At 43.2% G+C, this 12,530-nt stretch overlaps 2 protein-coding genes across 3 annotated transcripts in view; both read left to right on the top strand.

Moving 5' to 3' along the window:
- Positions 1-12,530, top strand: part of LOC141656940 (uncharacterized) — a 362,888-nt gene that overhangs the window by 325,768 nt on the left and 24,590 nt on the right. The window lies entirely within an intron of this gene.
- Positions 8,718-12,530, top strand: part of LOC141656942 (B3 domain-containing transcription factor VRN1-like) — a 35,982-nt gene continuing 32,169 nt past the window's right edge. Inside the window, exons 1-3 of one of the 2 annotated variants that reach the window (XM_074464034.1) lie at positions 8,718-9,064; positions 9,216-9,367; positions 9,458-9,844. In XM_074464034.1, coding sequence (XP_074320135.1) covers positions 8,740-9,064; positions 9,216-9,367; positions 9,458-9,796 — 816 coding nt within the window. In that variant the 5' untranslated portion in view covers positions 8,718-8,739 and the 3' untranslated portion in view covers positions 9,797-9,844. Of the gene's footprint in view, positions 9,065-9,215; positions 9,368-9,457; positions 9,845-12,530 lie in introns of those variants that run through there. The other variant, XM_074464035.1, reaches the window with a different exon arrangement.

Below are 12,530 nucleotides of genomic sequence, written 5' to 3' on the forward strand. Positions count from 1 at the left end.
TCCTTCTCCTGCCACCAGCCATATATTATTTTTTCTAAAAGATGAATTTTTGCAAAGGAAGAATTTTTTAGAAAGAGAAAGAAGAAAGTTAGAGATTGGAATGTGAAGACATACACGGAACAAACAAGATACTTATAGCCGCAAAACCATAACGGCTAGGAAAGCAAGTGGTTAAGATCAATCATGACTCTCCTAGGGTTTTGTGAACCTACCCTATTTATGGCAAGTAAGTAAATTACAAGAAGTTGAAGCAAACTCAAATTCGAATCCGATAGAAAGTCCAAAGACAAATCACTTGCTCTGGCCCCAAATTTTTATCTCCTCATTCCTGGCCGGACCCAATAAAGGAATAAGAAGATAAGGGGCAATTGTTGGGCCCTAAATTATCTTGCCCGACTGATATAGGCCAGGCAACAGCCAAAGACAACTTCCAGGCTCTAGAGATCCAAAACCAGGCATTACTCCAAGATTGACAGGCACTAAGCAGGAGTTGATTGAAGACAAAGCGAGAAATAACCAAAGAAATTGAAAAGATAAAGCACTGGCCATTTGCAGAGAAACAAACAAGCAAGTCTCATATGTTCCCTACAAAAAGGAAGACCAATTCCAGAAGGCAAAGATATAGGGAGCAGTCAAAGCAACGGCTAAGAAAGAAGCAACCATCTCCGGGTAAATAGGGCACATTCCCTATTTACCAGGAAAACCTAAACGGCACAAAGGGATTGAAAGCAACCACCTATAAATAGAAAGAAAGGGAAGACAAGAAGGATCATCTGAGATATCATCACTTTTACTCATATACTTTGTATTCTTAAGCAATATATTCGTCATTCACGCCCGATATAACAATACTCTGTCGGGCTATCCAAAATCATAGTAACAATCACTCCCGGCTTGGTGCCCGTGGTTTTTTCCTTATTCCAGTGGTTTTTCCACGTATAAAATCCTTGTGTCATTATTTGTTAGTTTGCTTTACATTTAATTATTCCAATCAGGCAAGTTATTCGAGTTAGATCACCCTACATATAAATTCCTGGCAGGACGCTCTAGATCACTGAAAATCCTGCTAAAACACCCATCTTCATTCATTCACATCAGAGAAGTCGGCTATCACCTGAACTCCATTCCCGTCACACATTCAACCACTCCCTCATCGTGTTTCATCATCACCTTCACTCACCTTCACCTGCAACATCTCAGCAGCTACCATTCATGCATCATAATTCATCTCCGTCCACCATTAACCTTCATTATCAACCTCGCACCACCATTAACAACCCCCATTACCACTATCAAATTCACGCATCTCTGGACTCGGATCGAAAACTGAGTTTTTATGAAGCTTTGTTCTCCGTGCCGGTGCCCCGGCAATCGACTCGCTCAACCGGCAGAACACACACTTTTTTCCTCCTTTTTGGTGAAGGTCTCGCTGCCGGTATAGGGACCGGCAGCCGTCTAGCCGGCAAAACGCACCAAATCAACTACCTCGCATCACTTTTGTGCTCCATGCCGGTGCCCCGGCAGCCGGCCTACCGGCATAACGCACACCCACTTGATTCCTGCTCTTTTCTCAATGACCTCGCTGCCGGCACAAGCCCCGGCCGCCGGTGGACCGGCAAAGAACTCTTTTTCCCGTCCTTTTCCTTTTGTTCTCCTTCTTTTTGTCTTCTTTTTGTTTTGTTTTTGGGAATGCGTCTTTTGTTTTGCCTCTTAGGATTCGTAGTATTATTATTACTTTAATATTATTATAATTATTAGTAGTAATTAGTATAAGGAGTATAAAAAGACTACATTAGACAACATTAAGACACACCACCCATTACTTACCTTAGAAATTAGATGAGAAAATTAGACTAGTTCATCTTTCTCTCAAATATTTTAGAACCCTAAATTAATTTTCCTTTTACCCAAGTTGTAATCTTTACTCAAAAATTAATACAATTGTTCTCTTGTTTATCCAAGTTCTTCCCTTTTCATTAGTTTACAATTAATAATTTTGGGGTGTATTTGGGGAATTGAAGAATCCTTTCATTCTTTCAATCCAAAGTTTCCACCTTTTGCAATTAAGTGGTATAATTTCTCTTCCTTATTCATTTGTTTACATTTTGTTTTTCTCTTAATTCTTGTTTAGTTGTTCATGTTAGAATACTACTTCATGTTGTTTAATTGATGCTAATCTCTCTCTTGTTCATCTTTTCTCTACTCACCATTGTTGTTTACAAGATTGAATCTTTGAATTTCTCATGTTAAGGATTGAGTATTTGGGTTTATTGAGTTAAAGTTTGTGCCTTTAGTTTAATCTTCATTGTCTCTTGAATTAAATTGTCTTTCCTTATAATTTAAGTTGGATTGTTGCATGTTTAGAAGTAGAATTCATATTCCATCCATGTTTATGTTTAAAGATTCCATCTTTGTTGTTTATTTAGCCTTTAGAGACATGATTAGTGAGTAGTCTCCTTCTAGGACTCGGTTTGACCCGATATGGGTAATTTCACTAACTAATTATCATTAAGGCTAATTTGTGGGGAAAATTGGTGAGGGTAGTTTAGAGGAATTTGCTTGCTTAAGGTTTGGGTTTTGGGTAGTGTCAACTTGTGACCCTTGACCACCAACGGAAGTTGGTTAGGTTGTAAATTGGACACCCGAAATTTAGCCTTGTCACCAACTAAGGTTGAGACCGGAAGGGAGAACCGAGGGAGGGTGCCTCTAGACTAGCGTTTGAAATCGACCTCCGGAAGGGGGAGTGGGATGACCCGGAATATGATGAGTGCTTAATGACCTTGACCATTTACTTTACCTCCTTGGGAAAATGCATGTTCTTGGGGTTGTCGGGTTTTGAGTTAGGGATACCGGCTTTCGAACCCGGGAGGGGGGTTAGTCGGAGTAGCTAGTGTCCTATTGCGAGACCGGAAGGGAGGTTCTAGGCGAATTAGAGCCATCTCCCCCTTACCTTTCTACCCCGTTTGATTAGCCGAGACGATTAGTATGTGGAATTACTTATATTTGTGGGAGAACCGAGTTCTAGTCCTTCTCTTTATTTGATCTATCCTTTATCTTTTAGCTTGTTCTTATCTTGTCTAGTTTATAGCCTTTAAATTTGTTAGTTTAAGTGCTAGTTTGTTACCACCCTCCTTATTTTCTCCGACTTAGCTAAACATAAGAATTTAGACAATTAGTAATCACCCTTGCTCCTTGTGGTTCGACCTCGACTACCCTACTACATTAGTTGAGTAAATTGTTTGATTTGGGGAGTGCGACAAACCTCATTATCAGGGTGCTCTTGTCGGCTGACCGAGAGATAAAACGGGCTAGAGCCGCCATCCTCCCGGTCAACATCATAACCTCTTTTCGATTCCTCGGCTCCGGCAGGTCCAGGATTGCTTGGACTTTTCTCGGATTGGCATCAATTCCCCGGCGCCGACAAGCACGCCGAGGAACTTACCCGACCGGACAAAGTTGCATTTCATTGGGTTAAGTTTCATTTTGTATTTCCTCGGTGAACAAAATGACTCGTGTAAATCGGCTAAGTGCTCATTTGTCGACTTGCTTTTTACAATAGCATCGTCGACGTAAGCCTCAATGTTTCGCCCTTTTGATTTTGGAACACTTTGTCCACCAGTCTTGTGTAAGTTGCGCCGGCGTTTTTCAAACCGAACGGCATCATTTTATACATGTATGTGCGTTACGGTGATGAATGCGCATTTAGGCATGTCTTCTTGGCCATGAATACCTGATGATACCCCGAGAAGGCGTCAAGCTGTGCTCAAGATAGTGTAGCCTGCCGTGGCGTCGATTAAACTATCTATTCGAGGTAAGGGATAGCAATCTTTGGGGCACGCTTTATTAAGATTGGTAAAATCTACACACATCCTCCACGCCCCCGATGATTTCTTCACCATTACAACATTAGCTAACCACTCAGGATAAGTACAAGGCATGATAAAGCCCGCCGCTAGTAATTTATCTACCTCGGCTTTGATGGCCTCATCTTTCTCGGCTGAGGAGTTCCTCATCTTCTGCTTGACAGGGCGAGCGGTGGAGAGTACGTTCAACTTGTGAACAATTACCTCCCGGCTCACGCCTGGCATCTCGGCTGCTGAGTAAGCGAAGACGTCTTTGTTCTTCCTCAGCAGGTCTAGGAGAGCGGTCCTGAATTTTGGCTCCAGGTTGACACCGACAGTTACGGTGCGCCCTGGGTCAATTTCCACTTCTTCGGTCTCGGCTCCTTCGACCATGCCGACGGTTGCATCCATGAGGTCGCCCTCCTGTTGTAAGGATGGGCTCTTCTCCTTCTCTGACTTCTTCGCCACTTTGAGGGATTGCATGTTGCACCCTCTGGCAGATATCTGGACGTTGACCACTTCGTCTTTCTCATCCTTTGAGACGAGTTTATGCGCTACCCCCCGGTCCGAGACATACATTAGCGTCAGGGCCCGGATGGACATTACTGCATCGGCCTCGCTCAGAGTGACTCGGCCTATGAGAACGTTGTAGGCGGACGATCCGTCAATGACCACGAACTCAGATAGGACATTCTTAGCCGCATTCCCCTCGCCGAACATCACCGGACCGATTGACCCTGTGGGTACCAAGCCGGCCCCGGAAAAACTGTACAATGGATTGGTGCAGGGGCTCAAGTCCTCAATCTTTAGACCGAGATTGAGAAAGCACTCCCTGAACATAATGTTCGTGTAGGCGCCTGTGTCAATCAGGCACCTCTTGACCAGGCGGTTGGCTATGTCCAAGTGGACTACAAGTGGGTCGCTGTGCGGGGCGATGACTCCCTCGTAGTCCTTCTTCCCGATAGTCATATCGGGGATGTTGGAAGCGGGGATCGCTGTTTTGGGCACAAAGTTGATGGCCTGATATAGCTCGTTCAGGTGCCGTTTGTGCCCATGAGCGGACCCACCGTTCTCGTTGCCCCCGATGACCACATGGATTACTCCTATCCGTTCAAAGACGAATTTTTTATTTGAGCCGCCGGTATTAGTCTTTTGGCCTCCGGCAACATATTTGCTGAGGCTCCCCTTCCGGATCAGCTCTTCAATGGCATTCTTCAGATGCCGGCAGTTGTCAGTTAAGTGGCCGGTGTGGCCGTGGTACTCACAGTACTGGCTCGTGTCACCGTCCCCCCTCGCCTTGGGAGGCCTTTCCCACTTCCGACCCTCGTTTCTTGCTCGGGCAAAGACTCGGCAGCAGAGATACGACCAAGGGGGTGTGGCCATTGAACTGCTTTTGGTAGTACGGTCCGGAACTCCCCCCGGCGCCCGCCGAGCTCTATTTCCTGGCGGACCTGTCAGACCGTGACCTATTATTGTCACGGCGTCCTTCATCCGGGTTGTCCTCCCGTCGGCTCTTTCTCTCTGAGTGCCCGACCTCGTTGGGGCCTACCCAGGTTTTGTGGTAGTCCTCCACCTTTATGGCTTGGTCGGCCATCTTCCTGGCGGAGTCTAGGTTCAGGCCTCCGCACTTGATGAGCTCGTTTTTTAAGTCTCCTCTCGGGAGGCCTTTCATCAGTGCGAAGGCCGCGTTCAGCCATTGCTCACTCACGAATCTGCTGAACCTTGGCGTCGAACCTCTTCACATAACTTCGGAGAGACTCGCCTCCCTCCTGTCTGATAGTCAGGAGATACGATGTCTCGACGGCCCTCCTCTTATTGCAAGAGTACTGGGCCAAAAATGTGTCCCTTAGGTCGACATAACAGTATACCGACCCATCGGGTAGCCCCTTGTACAAACTTTGCGCCATCCCATGCAGAGTCGTTGGGAAGACTCGGCACCAAACCTCATCAGGTTGCTCCCATCCCGATATGTAAGACTCGAAAGCCTCGGCGTGGTCGGTTGGGTCACCTTCTCCTTTGTATGATATGGGTGGCAACTTTAGCTTAGTCGGCACTGGGACCTCTAGGACATAGGCATCGAGGGGCTGTCTGACCACGTGTCGAATGACAAGCGGCGATCGGCTCCTCGCATCCTTAGTCCGGCTCCTCTCCCCGTGGCGGGAAGGGCTTCTTCTCCGACTCTGGTGAGTCGGGCTTCTTCTCCGACTCTGGTGAGTCGGACTTCTTTCACTCCTCTGGGGCAGGCCTCGTCGGTGCTGCGGCGACACTGTCCTCCCGCGAGTGCGGGAAGGGCTCAGGTCTACCACTTGCACTCTGGGCTCCCCCGGCGTCTTGACATGGTCAGCTTCCTCCAATGCTTCGTTTAAGTTTCTGAGTCACTTTTCGGACCCGATCTCTCATGGGGGCCGCCGCTCTTGTCGTTGTGACAAAGTGTGAGTCGGCGTGCTACCCATTAGTTCCATGAGTAGCTTCGGTTTAGTCGCATCAACCACATGTCCCATGATGTGACTTGGTCGGCGGCGCGGTGTATCTTGTTCCTTGGCATCCCGTTCTCGTCGTATCGTTGATACGGTGGGTGGGGACCGCCCGATTTTGAGTTGTGGAATGTGTCATCTTGGTAGAATTCAGTTTCCACAAGCACCGTTTCTGGTTGTTTCGACATCTTCTTAGCTCGTTGGGTGGGTTTTTTTTTTTTTTTTTTTTTTTTTGTAAGGGATTTGACTAGCTTCTAGTATCTATCCCCACAGACGGCGCCAATTGTTCCGGTGTAATTCCGAGAAAGTGTTTGTTTACCACGCAAGCTTGGTGAATGGATGTCCTTCCTTGCCTTGGTTCTTCCTCTCCTCTCTCCCGAAACGATGAACAACCGAGGGCTCGGCTTTGCACCGAGCGTACTCACTCCGACGCTCAAGTCAGTGAACTTAAAGGGGATTAAGTTATGTGTTACTTGGCGAAGTATATATTGTAGAGAGATAAGGAAGATATTACCAGATTATGAGGTGTTTAGGTTAGATTGTGGATCCTTTCCTCAATGAGGGTTGAGAAGTATTTATAGACTTTCACCTTTTGTCACGTAGTGGCCAAGTGGCCAAGTGGCTAGCAGGTGGAAAGACTGATCTACCCTCGGCCGAGGGACCCATGGCAGGCCGGCGGGCCCTGTTGACTCGCCGTCGAGGGGACTTGGATATGAGTACGCGGATATGTGCCCCGGCTGGCTAGTTGTCCCAGCCGAGACCCAAGTGACAGGCCGACAGGCTGCGTCGGTTAGGCCGTCTAAGTTGTTGACTTGCTGTGGATATCTTTGACCTTGCTCAATATGTTGACTCGGTCAACGGGTGCAGAATATGCCCCATCAATTACTTTCATAACAAAAAAATTGAGAGAATTTATAAATTGAAATCATTAGCTTTGTGGTATAATTTTTTGTTTAGAAAAAAAAAATAGATTTCAACGCTTTACTCAATTCTCTTAGATTAATTTTCAGGTTTTAATTTATTTTTTGCTCAAAGCAAAATACAATAACGAGAAAAATGAACAATGAATGAGATGCCATAATTATTTTACAGTTCAATTTTACTTAGTTTTCTTGAATAATTTTACAGTTCAATTTTTTTTTTTGCATATCAAAATATAGATAATGTGTTAATTTAGCATGATTAAGTAATACAATAATAAAAACTATATAAATACCGCACATTCATTGCGCGGGATTTAAACTAGTTATTGATTCATAATTTAATAGGTACATATATTTTAACTCTAGGTTAAAATACCAAGAACTATGTCGATTTATTTTTATTTAATCATTGTTAAGCTAATTTATTACCGTGTCCATCCATCTAGTGTAGACAAATTATTGGCTTATGGCTCATCTGTCCTGTTCTTTCTGGCTTAATTTCAACTCGTTTCATTTTTGCGTAGCGCTATTTAGTTCAATTTAGTTTCATTTAGTTTCATTCAGCTAATCTCTTCACAAATTAACTCTTATTTCAACCTTATTCAATTTAATTAAGTTCCATTTAATTAAGTTCACTTCAGCTCAGCTCCATTCAATTAAGTTCACTTCAGCTCGGCTCCATTAAATTCAATTCAGCCCCTTTCAGCTTGAAAGAACAAGGCATAATTTCAGTTCAACTCCATTAAATTCAATTCAGCTGAAAAGAACAAGGCCTTAGACCAGCTCATTTTAGGTAGTTTTAGAATTAACAAACGTATTTCTAACCGTTCTCTGTGCAAAACAAGAGTCAGTAATTAAAGTAGGACCGATGTGTGACTCAATTAGTTTTTCTTTTGTTTAAAATATATCTTAGCTTATAAATCTCATTTAATGATAGTACAATAAACAAGGTATACAATAATTAGTGAAACAGAATGGACACAATTAAGGCATGCGAAGGGACGCTGTTAGTAAATGAGTTCTCAGTTGAAATAATTACAGCAGTTAAAAATATTTACTTATAAGAATTGATTCATTTTACATCCACAACGTCTAAAGCTCGTTAATCACTTGAAAATCAAAAGTTAATTTAAATATAGCAAGAATTTGCATGGTCCATCATGGCTATTGATGATCATTCTCGTAACTATCCAAGCTTCTTCAAGATTATTCTCGAGCCTCGAGGCGATCTTTATAAACTGGTACTACTAAACTAAAGTCGTACTCCCTCCTTTCAAGTCATTTTCATACGTTTGTTCAATATATGTGAGGCGTAGTTTAATTAAACGTATGAAATCATTTCCTTTGTTTAGCCAAAGTTGTATACTTTTGTCTATAAACAACATTTCTGTCTCAATAGTTTATTTACCTTTGATTAAAGTAATCTTCACAAAGAATACATTCAGCGGAAACTAATACAGAGTAATTGTATGATTGTATCAGGGAATTCCTATTAAGTTTATGGCTGATCATGGGAATGATTTTATGGATGTTGTAAGCCTCAAAATTCCGACCGGTAAGACGTGGAAAATTGAATTACTGAAAGAAAATGGGAGAGCATGGTTTAAAGATGGGTGGCATGAATTTGTAACCTATTATTCAATATGTCATGGGCATTTCTTGATGTTCACTTATAGAGGAATGTCTCAGTTCAATGTGTTTATTTTCGACATGTCCGCATGCGAGATTGAGTACCCTCTTGATCCTCAAGAAACCCAAGTCCCGAAGACAGTGAATAAAACTCATACCAAGATTAACCCTTGTCCACCTAGCTCTTCATCAAAAGGTTCTCTGTTTTCTAATTACCTGATGTTTTTAGATACATTTGATCTTTTGTGAGGCGGTTTTATACTAATAATGTAAAACGGGTCTATAACAAACGATATAGTTACACAAGAATTTCTGATCTAATATAAGGTTACTCAACTTTGTTGCAGAAAATGGGATGCTTGCTTTGGTGGAACAATATAAAAGGAAATTCGGAACTCTCACCCGTGGGCACATCCAGAAGATCAATTCTTATCAATTCGGAAACCCTTGTTTTACCGTCCTAATGCAACCGTCTTACGTGACCTGCCTGTTTCGCTTGGTAAGAATTTGATTCGTCCAAGTAAACTGAAAAATAAACCACATAAATGTAATAGTAGTTACTAAAGCTGTTTTGATTTTGGTGCGGCAGTGTTTACCAGGGAAGTTTGCTGAGGAGTACTTGATAAAAACTCGAGGGAGCTGTACACTTCGAAATGCAACCGGTGATACATGGCCTGTTCGATGTGAAGGCAATACGGCGAAGTTTATGAAGTTTGTTGGAGGCTGGAAGAAGTATGCATTGGACAACAAATTACGAGTTGGTGATATATGTGTCTTCGAGTTGATCAATGTTGCCAAACGTCTGTTCCAAGTTGAAATAATCCGATGCTCATCTGGAGTATCGGATTTTGAGGGTGTTGCTGGTCCGAGTAGTCCCACGAGATCTTCAGAAGAGGAGATTATTGAAGTAATATTAATCGACGATTAACACTTGAAAATGTAACGTTGTTTTCAGAACAATGGTATTTGGTACATGGTCTGTTGATCTAAAGGCCATGAAAGAAAGCTCCTAGGAACTTATTTATTTTGGTTACATGTAGGCTCTAGCAATATGGTCATCCTAGTCACGAGTCGGGTCAGAATTAGACAAAGTGGCGCTAGCCTTATCGAGCCAGGGCTTGAAAGCTATCTCAATGGTTACCAACCAATCCTTGCGACCTTGCCTTGTTACTCTACTCATTTTTTGTTATTGAAGGGGCACTCAACCTGTTACTTTATGGAAAATGAGATAGCGACACCCGGTGTTACTCAATTTGAGTTATACCTGGGGTAAAATTGTCACTTCCTTGAGTATTTTCGTTTTCCTCTAATAATTTTAAAAATTCAAACAAATAAGCAACTAAGGGTAATTTAGGAACTTCAAAATTTGTCTATTTGAATACAATAATTTCATGTTGAACAAATAACCAAAAGATTCTATACATCGACGCCAAAACTTTGGGAGATTTGCAGATTTGTTCCCAACATTTAAAGAATTAATTTAACTCATGTAAATTTAATAAAAGAATAGATTTGTTCCCAACATTTTGTCAATTACACTTTCGTGAGTTTTGTGAAAATTCAGCATATTTCGGATAAATTTGTGTTTTCACTTATGGCCGTATCCAATTTCGGCGTTTTACTGGTTACTCATTGATAAGAAGAATAAGGGACAATTCATACGTTTTATTCATAAGGAATCCGTATTTATAGTACAACGCATACTTAGGGTTTAAAACGAGAAACTCGGAAACCAAATAAATGGGCCTCGGCCTTACATACAAATACGTAGTCTATTACCCCCCCTCATGTTGGAGCATACGGATTGAGAATGCCCAACTTGCTAACTAATGCCACAAACTGAGAAACACCAAGAGACTTGGTAAGGACATCGGCGAGTTGCACAGTAGTAGGTACATAAGATGGGGCGAGAAGACCGTCTTGAATTGCATCGCGAACGAAATGACAGTCTATCTCAATATGCTTGGTACGCTCATGAAATACAGGATTATTAGCAATGTGTAAGGCAGACTTACTGTCGCAGGAGAGTGAAACAGCGGAAGGATGACGCACACCCAAACCTTCCAATAAACCCTTAAGCCATTTGATCTCACATGTTATAGCAGCCATAGCACGGTATTCAGCTTCAGCCGACGAGAGAGAAACCGTTGCTTGCTTTTTAGACTTCCACGAAATAGGCGAGCCACCCAAAAATACCAGCCAACCAGATAGAGAACGCCGTCGTTCAGGACACCCGACCCAGTCAGAATCACACCAACCCGAGAGAGTGAAGTTGGAATCGGCACTCAACAATATTCCTTGACCGGGTGTACCCTTCAATTACGCACTGTGCGTAAAGCTGCATTCCAGTGGTCCTCACGAGGAGCACTCATAAACCGCGACTAAATATGCACAGCATAGGAGAGGTCTGGGCGCGTCACAGCTAAATATATCAATCGCCCAACGAGCCTTCGATATGCCTCGGGATCATCAAGTAACTTACTGGTGGAATCCAACAATTTATGATGTTGCTCGATGGGTGTCAGAGATGGTTTGCACCCAAGGAGCCCAATTTCAGAAATAATATCGAGCGCATACTTACGTTGACACAAGAAAATGCCATCTTTATTTTGAGCCACTTCAATACCCAGAAAGTACCGTAATTCACCCAAGTCTTTCATGTGAAAGCATTTACTCAAATATTCTTTGAAAGCAGTAAGGGCTGGTAAATCATTTCCCGAGACAATCAAATCATCGACGTAGACTAAAACATTTAGACGTACCTGGTCTTTCACATACGTAAACAATGAGTAATCAGAATAACTTTGCAAGAAACCATATCGCTTCAGTGCTTGGCCGAGTTTAGCAAACCAACAACAGGGGGCTTGTTTAAGACCGTACAACGATTTTTTCAGGCGACAAATCTGTCCCTGGACAGGTGACTTAAAGCCAGGTGGCAGCCGCATATACACCTCCTCCTCCAAATCACCATGTAAGAAGGCATTGTGCACATCCATCTGATGTAAGTACCATTTTTGTTTAGCTGCTACAGTGAGAAATGTTCGTACCATAGTCATCTTTGCAACTGGCGTGAATGTCTCATCGTAATCCACCCCTTCCGTTTGATGATTCCCAAAAACAACCAATCGTGCCTTAAACCGTTCGATGGAGGAGTCCGACTTGTATTTAATTTTATATAACCACTTGCTACCGAGAGATTTCTTACCCGGAGGCAAGGATGCCATAGTCCACGTGCCATTGTCAACAAGGGCTCGTATCTCAGTCTCCATGGCAGCACGCCATTCGAGGCTTTGAATTGCTTCTGTAAAACTGCGTGGCTCACGATAGGATGTTAATGCTGTCAAGTATGTACGGTATGTGGACGAGAATTTAGAACAAGTCAGGTAATTTGCAAGGGGATATAACATACCTGAGGAAGACGACGGCGTACTGAGGTGTGACGCACTGGATGGACTACCTTCTTCATGGAGATTCACAATATAATCATTGAGGTTTTTGTTCGGAATTTTAATCCGATGACCCCGACCCAATGCTTCAAGAGGTACGGATTCTTCACTATCCGAACCACTAGAGGAAGATGGGCTGGCGGGAGTGGCGGGTGTGGAGGGTGTGGAAGGCGTGGCTGGAGTGTCGCCCTCGGTGTTGATGGCGGGTTCATCCCA

The sequence above is a fragment of the Silene latifolia genome, chromosome 5 (assembly GCF_048544455.1).
Source record: "Silene latifolia isolate original U9 population chromosome 5, ASM4854445v1, whole genome shotgun sequence".
Taxonomy (NCBI): domain Eukaryota; kingdom Viridiplantae; phylum Streptophyta; class Magnoliopsida; order Caryophyllales; family Caryophyllaceae; genus Silene; species Silene latifolia.